The sequence below is a fragment of the Oncorhynchus nerka genome, linkage group LG2 (genome assembly GCF_034236695.1).
Source record: "Oncorhynchus nerka isolate Pitt River linkage group LG2, Oner_Uvic_2.0, whole genome shotgun sequence".
In the NCBI taxonomy this organism is placed as follows: Eukaryota; Metazoa; Chordata; class Actinopteri; order Salmoniformes; family Salmonidae; genus Oncorhynchus; species Oncorhynchus nerka.
The window spans coordinates 85,878,658-85,889,253 of NC_088397.1; the positions used below are offsets into that span (position 1 = coordinate 85,878,658).

At 44.2% G+C, this 10,596-nt stretch overlaps 1 protein-coding gene across 1 annotated transcript; it reads left to right on the forward strand.

The window, feature by feature from the left end:
• The first annotated feature begins 1,192 nt into the window (after positions 1 to 1,192).
• Positions 1,193 to 6,056, forward strand: pxmp4 (peroxisomal membrane protein 4). Its single transcript, XM_029684747.2, has 4 exons — positions 1,193 to 1,375; positions 1,832 to 1,894; positions 2,036 to 2,234; positions 2,807 to 6,056. Exons 1-4 carry the CDS (start codon positions 1,263 to 1,265, stop codon positions 3,074 to 3,076), a joined length of 645 nt encoding a protein of 214 aa, XP_029540607.2. The 5' UTR covers positions 1,193 to 1,262; the 3' UTR covers positions 3,077 to 6,056.
• The last annotated feature ends 4,540 nt before the right edge of the window (positions 6,057 to 10,596 follow it).

Below are 10,596 nucleotides of genomic sequence, written 5' to 3' on the forward strand. Positions count from 1 at the left end.
CTGCAGGGAATGAGAGGTAATGTGTTTTAGTCTACGGAGCAGAGCTCCTCTCAAGGGGGTGATAACCATGCCTCTAAGTGTAGAGGATTAGCAACTAAAGAAGGTTCTTGGCATGTGTGAAGCACGGCGATTAACCAGAAATCGAGGCGGCTGGAAGGAGGAAAGTCTGGCTGTGATGCTGTGCTTTGAGTTGGAGGTTCTCCCTGATAGGGTGATGTTAGGATATGAGTTATTTGGTTAGAGCATTTGTGCCTAATGTTTTTCAGGGTTTCCGCTGCCAGAAGTATGGGCATGGTCAGTGTGTAGGAAGGTTCAGCTAAGATGTGGTAGGGGTGGAGGTTTCCATTTAGTGGAGACATGTCTGAAGGAGGAGCCCTGACAGTGTAGTAACTGTGAAGATAGTCATTAAGCCAAGAATACAGAAATCCTGGTTAAAGTGAAACCGATAGAGGTAGCTAAAGTCAGAGTAGGACCGGGTGTTACATATGCAGTGAGAAGGGTGGAGAGAGAGAGGGAATGCTTCTGCTGTCGCTGTGATAACAGGGCCAATGAAAAAAGTTAATGTTACTGTGCGTTGACAAATCCAGGTTTTTGGCCTTCATGGTAATGGTCGTGAATTGTGCTGCGCAAGTAGAAAGCGGGTCAGAGAATTGCCATTATTGTGAAAGCGGCAGGATGTTTTCTGGATGCTCGAGACATAACTGCAGAGGATCAACAGAAGATGTTGGGAGAAGGAGTGCCACCCTCCCAGGCCTGTGGGCCAAGAAGGAATTAATTTACCTGAACTCTAGCATGGATTGTTGGCTAGGGGTGGGTGGTGTAGTATATGTAGTTTGGGATGTTTCTTTTTTATTTGTGCAAAAAAAAAAAATGTTTGCATTTGAAGTTGAAAAACACAGTTGTATTGGATGCCAACCGCCATTAAACCCAAATGGAGAAGAAGTACTCTCATTCATATTTTTAATGACGGGTATATGCCCACACAATTCTGTTATTGGAGTACGCTTACAACATTCCAACACAGAAAAGCTGTTCTTAAAACATACTTAACTACCATTTTTTGGAAGGAAAACTATTTTTCTCATATTGTAAATAGGTCATATTTCATAGAACTCTGGCAACACTGGACAGTTACTGTAACTTGGTGGCTGTCCTCGGGCTTAAATAGGAACCTTCATACAGATTCCTCGTCCCGTGACGGAAAATATTTGCGCGGCACTAAAACGCTTGGGTTTGTGTCACATTCATTCAAGAATCCCAAAATGGCAGGTCCAGATTTAGTCAAAACTGTGTTGTACACGATTAATAATATATTACAGCAAGAAAAGTATAAAGCTGCACTTGCAGTTGTTAAAGGATTCCGAAATGGTGCTGTGTGAGTTGTTTACTTAGCTACTTACTTTCTAGCTAGCTAGCTAACTTACGTTGCTTATTTCTAGCTAGCTAGCTTGTCCACTTCGCTCGAATCTGTTATCTACGTTAGCTATTATTTTACAGCTTGCTATCCAACGTACAGTAGCTAGCTGCCCTTTGAGCTAGTTAGCCAAGGTTGGCCAGCAAGCATATTGAAATAACTAGCTATGTAGCTAATGATGATGGTCAAGCAAAGTCAACTAGATGGACCTAGCGCTGTTGTTAGTTAACTAAAGTTAGTAGCTATCTATCAAACCCTGAAACATTTGACATTCGTTAACCTAACTGTAGCTAGCTTGCTAACTCAGTGGTTTTTGACCTTTCTCAAGATTCATACAGTTTGGCTGACCTGCCATATCACACACACACGTGTAAATCAGTTGACACTGACCTTGAACCTGATATTTCTCATTTCCAGTTATGGGGCAAAAATCCGGGCACCCCATGCTCTTGTCATGACGTTTCTTTTCAGAAGTGGAAGGTAAGAAGACATTTAAGCACTCTCCCAGATCCCTTAGCTAGCGCTAAAATACATCACAACTGCATCAAACATTGATAATGGTCTATTAACAATGGACAATGTGCTCCCCGCCCCCCCCATCACCCTTTTTCATATGCACAGCCTGAAAGATAAGCTGCGAGCCATTGTGAAGGCCACGTACCAACACTCGCGCAACCTCGCCTACTTTGTGTTCACGTACAAAGGACTGCAAGCCCTACAGGAGAGGATCCAGGGGAAGAGTCTACCATCTCAGTCCTTCTTCGCCGCCTGCCTCGGTGGCTGGTTGGTGTTTGGGGAAAACAACAACATCAATAGCCAGGTAATCCAGAACTAAAACATGGCATAAACTGCTCTATGATGATCTAGGGGAAGAGTTATAAGAGATGAAACTAGCACAAGTGCCAGAACCTCATTGGTAGCCCTATTTCTCCCCCCCCCCCCCCCCCCTTCTTGAAGTCTCAAGTAAGTCTATGGGCCAAATGTCCACTCCTGAAATGTTAAATGTGCAGGTGAGTTGTGAACTGTCCAAATAACCAGTGACACAAAAACAGCACACTGGAACATTTGTTCCTCGGTAGTCGTCCCATCCCATTTGTTATATTTGTCTTTCCACAAGAGATTAATAGCCAGATAAATTGACAATACTTATGTCACGAGGGCTGCGCTCAACCTGGGTTACGAGTGCCAATACATGCCCAATAAAACATCTGGATAGGTTGTCACCTTGTTGCACTATGTCAAGTCTTCAAAGTGGTTACGAGAGAAAATAGTGGTCGAAAGAAAGCTTGTTCTTATGTAGGCTAGCCAATATTCTACCTTACTGTATTTCTAATGAAATGTACTTCCTTGTTGTCTTGTCTAATGAAAGGATCTTTCTTGTTACGTCTCTAGATCAACATGTACCTGCTGTCTAGGATCCTGTTTGCCTTGTCTCGCCTGGCTGTGGAGAAAGGCATTGTACCACAGCCCAAGCGGGACCCCTTCCCCCTTTTTGCTACCCTGGTGTGGGGCATCGTGCTATGGCTGTTCGAGTACCACCCCCACACCCTGCAGCCTTCACTGCAGTCCTCCATGAACTACCTCTACCATGACAGCAACGTGTGGCACGATATCTCAGACTTCCTTGTCTACAACAAGCCAAGGACTGTCGCTCCCAAGTGAGCTAAAGCTAAAATAAGCATCTCAATAGACTAAAGTGTCTTCCTCGTCTCCTTTCCTTCATCTGGTCTGAAAGAACTGGACAGGGTGGAAAGCAAATTCCCAGTATGACTTTAGACTGTTGCGATGCAGGCCTTGGCCCGTATTTAAAGTGTCTCAGAGTAGGAGGGCTGAGCTAGGATCAAGTTTTGCCCTTTAGAAAATAATGAATAAGATGATACATACAGTACCACTCAAATGTTTGGACACACCTACTCATTCAAGGGTCTTTATTTTGACTATTTTCTACATTGTAGAATAATAGTGAAGATATCAAAACGATGAAATGACGCATATGGAATCATGTAGTAACCAAAACATAGATTTTAGCTTCTTCAAAGTAGCTACCATTTGCCTTGATGACCGCTTTGCACACTCTTGGCATTCTCTCAACAGCTTCACCTGGAATGCTTTTCCAACAGTCTTGAAGGAGTCCCCACATATACTGAGCACTTGTTGGCTGCTTTTCCTTCACTCTGCGGTCCAATTCATCCCAAACCATCTCAATTGGGTTGAGGTCGGGTGATTGTGGAGGCCAGGTCATCTGATGCAGCACTCATCACTCTCCTTCTTGGTCAAATAGCCCTTATACAGCCTGGAGGTGTGTTGGGTCATTGTGCTATAAGCGAAAACCAGATGGGATGGCGTATCACTGCAGAATGCTGCATTAGCCATGCTGGTTAAGTGTGCCTTAAATTCTAAATAAATCACAGACCGTGTCACCAGCAAAGCACCATCACACCTCCTCCATGCTTCACGGTGGGAACCACACGTGGAGATCATCCATTCATCTACTCTTCGTCTCACAAAGACACTGCGGTTGGAACCAAAAATCTCAAATTTGGACTCCAGACCGAAGGACAGATTTCCACCAGTCTAATGTCGATTGCTCATGTTTCTTGGCCTAAGCACGTCTCTTCTTCTTATTGGTGTCCTTTAGTAGTGGTTTATTTGCAGCAATTCAACCATGAAGGCCTGATTCACGCAGTCTCCTCTGAACAGTTGATGTTGACATGTGTGAAGCATTTACTTTGGCTGCAATTTCTGAGGTGCAGTTAACTCTAATGAACTTATCCTCTGCAGCAGAGGTAACTGGGTCTTCCTTTCCTGTGGCGGTCCTCATGAGAGCCAGTTTCATCATAGCACGTGATGGTTTTTGCGACTGCACTTGAAGAAACTTTCAAAGTTCTTGACATTTTCCGGATTGACTGACCTTCATGTCTTAAAGTAATAATGGACTGTCGTTTCTCTTCGCTTATTTGAGCTGTTCTTGCCATAATATGTACTTGGTCTTTTACCAAATAGGGCTATCATCTGTATGCCACCCCTACCTTGTCACAACACAACTGATTGGCTCAAATGCATTAAGAAGGAAAGAAATTCCACAAATGCACTTTTTACAAGGCACACCTGTTAATTGAAATGCATTCCAGGTGACTACTTTATGAAACTGATTGAGACAATGCCAAGTGTGTGCCAAGCTGTCATCAAGGCAAAGGGTGGCTATTTTGAAGAATCTCAAATATAAAATATCTGGGTTTTGGTTACTACATGATTCCATATGTGTTATTTCATAGTTTTGACATCTTCACTATTATTCTACAATGTAGAAAATAGTAAAAAATAAAATAAAACCCTTGAATGAGTAGGTGTGTCCAAACTTTTGACTGGTACTGTGTATCGCCTAGATTAGCACTATTTGTGAATACGGGTCCTGATTCTCTGCCATGTTAAATCAAGAGCTAGTGATTATAAACCTTTTAAAGAAATGAAATATTTTTAAATAAATGTTGGCTTTCATTAAGAAGTATGTGCTCCTAGATCTAGTGTAAGTGAAATAAATAATACCTGAAAAGGTGTGAAGCGGATTTGCGCTCCCTATCAATCTAGAATTGTATCAGTTTTTATATGCTACTGTAGTTTAGAACAGTTTCCCAAGCTCGGTCCTGGGGGCATGTTTTGGTTTTTGCCCGGGCACTACACAGCTGATTCAAGTAATCAAAGCGTGACCATGAGTTTGTTATTTGAATCAGCTGTGTAAAACCAAAATGTGGCCCCCAGGAAGGAGTTTGGGAACCCCTGCTTAAGACTATGCACTACCTACAGTTTTTTTTTTTCAATGCACTTACCGCACTTGATTCATAGAATAGCTTATTTTCCAGTAATTACTAGATTCTTTGTAATGTTTCCTTCATAAGATAGTGCTACTTTGTTTTTAATAACAAAGCAGTAAGCAGGATTTAATGTGATATTTCCATGATCTAAAACTGGTGTTTTTAAACATTTTATTTGAATATTCATAAACTACTCATTTTACTTTCCTTAGTTGTTTTTGGTACGAATCATCAGTTTGACCTTGAACAGTGTTTGCTTGTTAAATGTTTGTTACAATTACTTTTTTTTAAATGTAGGTTAGCATGATACAAAATGTACCTACAGTTCTCTTAAAAGTGAATTGCCTTTCTTAGCCATACTGTCATTGAACAATGCTTTTTCATTTATTGAGGACACATTCACTGTGCTATTCATGGTGAAGTATGTGTCCTTTTCAGATCACACTTTACAATGTTGTTTTTGTAAGTGGTGTAAAAACAAGAATAGTCTGACCCATTCTTACTTTCTCAATCTTTTTTATGTCTAACATTGAGCCTTTGGTCTGTTTGTTGCTCAATTCAGGTTCCACCCGTGGAGTGGGAGTGAACGTGATACAAGCCCAATTCCGTTTCTCCCTCATCGAGTATGTACGCATTCAGTCCCCCTCAAGGATTTCAAACCATTGGTGTATGCATTTGGCTTGAGGGAGCCTCAATTATATTCCTTTCACCAACCCATTCCTCACAAAATTATTCTGCTTAGAATTGGAATTGGGCTACAGATTACATTCAGTTATCTAATTATACAGGCACTTCAAATGCAACAGAATAAATGCTGCTTTTATGATTTATGTAGTATATTATTACTTTCTTGACACATTTGCCTGTGATTTGCGTGGAATGAAACATGATTGTATTTGTCAAACAAAGTAGCCACATGGTGGTGCCAAGTAATTCACAATTTCATGTGAAACAGACAACCCATACATCTTGCACCCACACTCAAGATGTAGATCATTTTCAGAAGGAAAGACCTGTTTTTTTAAATAAAATAAACAACTTATCGTGGTGTTCACAACTAGTTAATCAGGTGTGTTAATGCTTGGCTGCACCCTATAAAAGCCTGCACACACTACCCCCTTTTAGGACAGGCTTCTGCACAGCTACCCCTGACCTTCAAACAGTAATAGATGTTGTGACCTGAATTTCAACCATAACTACTGCCAAACCACGGAATAGTATGATAATCACCTATCGACTTAATAATTCCACTATACTGATTTATTGGCCAGCATTTAGCGTGTTGTTCACTTTTTTATTTGATTTCACTATTTCATCATTTACAACTGCGACCTGGCCAAGATAAAGCAAAGCAGCGCGACACAAACAAAGAGTTACACACGGGATAAACAAACACAGTCAATAACAATAGAAAAATCTATATACAGTGTGTGCAAATGTAAGATTAGGGAGGTAAGGCAATAAATAGGCCATAGTGGGGAACTAATTACAATTTAACATTAACACTGGAGTGATAGATTTGCAAGTAGAGATACTGGGGTGCAAAAAATAACATGGGGATGAGGTAGTTGGGTGTGCTATTTACATATGGGCTGTGTACAGGTGCAATGATTGGTAAGCTGCTCTGACAGCTGATACTTAAAGTTAGTGAGGGAGACATAAGTCTCCAGCCTCAGTGATTTTTGCAATTCGTTCCAGTAATTCGCAGCAGAGAACTGGAAGGAAAGGCAGCCGAAGGAGGAGTTGGCTTTGGGGATGAAATATACCTGCTGGAGCATGTGCTGAGATAAAGGTGGGGCTGTACCTAGCAAAGACTTAGATGACCTGGAGCCAGTGGGTTTGGCAACGAATATGTACTGAGGGCCAACCAACAAGAGCATACAGGTCGCAATGGTGGGTAGTATAGGGCTTTGGTGTCAAAACGGATGGCACTGTGATAGACTACATCCAATTTGCTAAGTAGAGTGTTGGAGGCTATTTTGTAGATGACATCATCGAAGTCAAGGATCGGTAGGATAGTCAGTTTTACGAGGGTATGTTTAGCAGCATAAGTGAAGGAGGCTTTGTTGCGATGTAGGAAGCCTTTTCTAGATATCATTTTGGATTGGAGATACTTAACGTGAGTCTGGAAGGAGAGTTTACAGTCTAACCAGACACCTAGGTATTTGTAGTTGTCCACATTTTCTAAGTCAGAACCGTCCAGAGTAGTGATAGATGGGCGGGTAGCGATCGGTTGAAGAGCATGCATTTAGTTTTACTTGCATTTAAGTGCAGTCGGAGGCCATGGAAGGAGTGTTGTATGCCATTAAAGCTCATCTGGAGGTTTGTTAGCACAGTGTCCAAAGAAGGGCCAGAAGTATACAGAACGGAGTCGTCTGCGTAGAGGTGGATCAGAGAATCACCAGCAGCAAAAACAACATCATTGACTTATACATACAAAAGAGTCAGTCTGAGAATTGAACCCTGTGGCACCCCGATAGAGACTGCCAGAGGTCTGGGTTGGAGCGAGCGGTCGCATCTGCACTCGGTCCGCAGGTAGTATTACATTTCATTATAGTACAACGGTTTGATTTGTCTAATCTTAGCAATTTCTTCTTAGCTAGCTACATAGCCGTCTTTGTATCATAGATCATTGCGTAATTATCGTATTTCGTCGTCCTAACGCAGTCTACACTGCCCTGCAGCTAGCCAGCGTCCACCGTTAGCTAGTCCACCGTCTACCGATTAGCAGCACAACTATTACACTCAACTGAACGACTTGATTAGTGTAGTGTTAGCTAGCTACATAGTTGTCTTTGCTGTCTTCGTATCCAAGATAATTGTGTAGTTTAGAGTGTGTAGTTTTAGAGTGATTATCTTAATTTACCGAGGTTAGCTAACCAGCTATTTGTCGTCCTTAACGTAGGAGACACTGCTAGCTAGCCAACAGCTAGCCAACGTCTACCGAACAGAACTTCCGCACTCAACAATCCGGTCGCATTTCGCTTCGCTCCACAGGTAGTATCACATTTTTCATTTCATTTCATTACAGTACAACGGCCTGATTTGTTTGATCGTAGCTAGCTACACAGCTAGCTACATAGCCGTCTTTGTATCAAAGATAATTGTGTAGTCTAGAGCGATTTCCTAGGTTAGCTAGCCAGCTATTGTCGTTCTTTTAACGCAACGTAACGTAATCAACACTGCTAGCTAGCCTGCTAGCCCCGAATAGCAGCACAGTAGAAACTATTACACTCAACGGAACGACTTGATTAGTGTAGTGTCAACAACGCAGCCACTGCCAGCTAGCCTACATAGTCAACAACGCAGCCTCTGCCAGCTAGCCTACTTCAGCAGTACTGTATCATTTTAATCATTTTAGTCAATAAGATTCTTGCTACGTAAGCTTAACTTTCTGAACACTCGAGACGTGTAGTCCACTTGTCATTCCAATCTCCTTTGCATTAGCGTAGCCTCTTGTGTAGCCTGTCAACTATGTGTCTGTCTATCCCTGTTCTCTCCTCTCTGCACAGACCATACAAACGCTCCACACCGCGTGGCCGCGGCCACCCTAATCTGGTGGTCCCAGCGCGGCCAACAAGGCAGAGTTCATCTCAGCCTATGCCTCCCTCCAGTCCCTCGACTTCTTGGCACTGACGGAAACATGGATCACCACAGACAACACTGCTACTCCTACTGCTCTCTCTTCGTCTGCCCACGTGTTCTCGCACACCCCGAGAGCTTCTGGTCAGCGGGGTGGTGGCACCGGGATCCTCATCTCTCCCAAGTGGTCATTCTCTCTTTCTCCCCTTACCCATCTGTCTATCGCCTCCTTTGAATTCCATGCTGTCACAGTTACCAGCCCTTTCAAGCTTAACATCCTTATCATTTATCGCCCTCCAGGTTCCCTCGGAGAGTTCATCAATGAGCTTGATGCCTTGATAAGCTCCTTTCCTGAGGACGGCTCACCTCTCACAGTTCTGGGCGACTTTAACCTCCCCACGTCTACCTTTGACTCATTCCTCTCTGCCTCCTTCTTTCCACTCCTCTCCTCTTTTGACCTCACCCTCTCACCTTCCCCCTACTCACAAGGCAGGAAATACGCTCGACCTCATCTTTACTAGATGCTGTTCTTCCACTAACCTCATTGCAACTCCCCTCCAAGTCTCCGACCACTACCTTGTATCCTTTTCCCTCTCGCTCTCATCCAACACTTCCCACACTGCCCCTACTCGGATGGTATCGCGCCGTCCCAACCTTCGCTCTCTCTCCCCGCTACTCTCTCCTCTTCCATCCTATCATCTCTTCCCTCTGCTCAAACCTTCTCCAACCTATCTCCTGATTCTGCCTCCTCAACCCTCCTCTCCTCCCTTTCTGCATCCTTTGACTCTCTATGTCCCCTATCCTCCAGGCCGGCTCGGTCCTCCCCTCCCGCTCCGTGGCTCGACGACTCATTGCGAGCTCACAGAACAGGGCTCCGGGCAGCCGAGCGGAAATGGAGGAAAACTCGCCTCCCCTGCGGACCTGGCATCCTTTCACTCCCTCCTCTCTACATTTTCCTCCTCTGTCTCTGCTGCTAAAGCCACTTTCTACCACTCTAAATTCCAAGCATCTGCCTCTAACCCTAGGAAGCTCTTTTCCACCTTCTCCTCCCTCCTGAATCCTCCTCCCCCTCCCCCTCCTCCCTCTCTGCAGATGACTTCGTCAACCATTTTGAAAAGAAGGTCGACGACATCCGATCCTCGTTTGCTAAGTCAAACGACACCGCTGGTTCTGCTCACACTGCCCTACCCTGTGCTCTGACCTCTTTCTCCCTCTCTCTCCAGATGAAATCTCGCGTCTTGAGACGGCCGGCCGCCCAACAACCTGCCCGCTTGACCCTATCCCCTCCTCTCTTCTCCAGACCATTTCCGGAGACCTTCTCCCTTACCTCACCTCGCTCATCAACTCATCCCTGACCGCTGGCTACGTCCCTTCCGTCTTCAAGAGAGCGAGAGTTGCACCCCTTCTGAAAAAACCTACACTCGATCCCTCCGATGTCAACAACTACAGACCAGTATCCCTTCTTTCTTTTCTCTCCAAAACTCTTGAACGTGCCGTCCTTGGCCAGCTCTCCCGCTATCTCTCTCAGAATGACCTTCTTGATCCAAATCAGTCAGGTTTCAAGACTAGTCATTCAACTGAGACTGCTCTTCTCTGTATCACGGAGGCGCTCCGCACTGCTAAAGCTAACTCTCTCTCCTCTGCTCTCATCCTTCTAGACCTATCGGCTGCCTTCGATACTGTGAACCATCAGATCCTCCTCTCCACCCTCTCCGAGTTGGGCATCTCCGGCGCGGCCCACGCTTGGATTGCGTCCTACCTGACAGGTCGCTCCTACCAGGTGGCGTG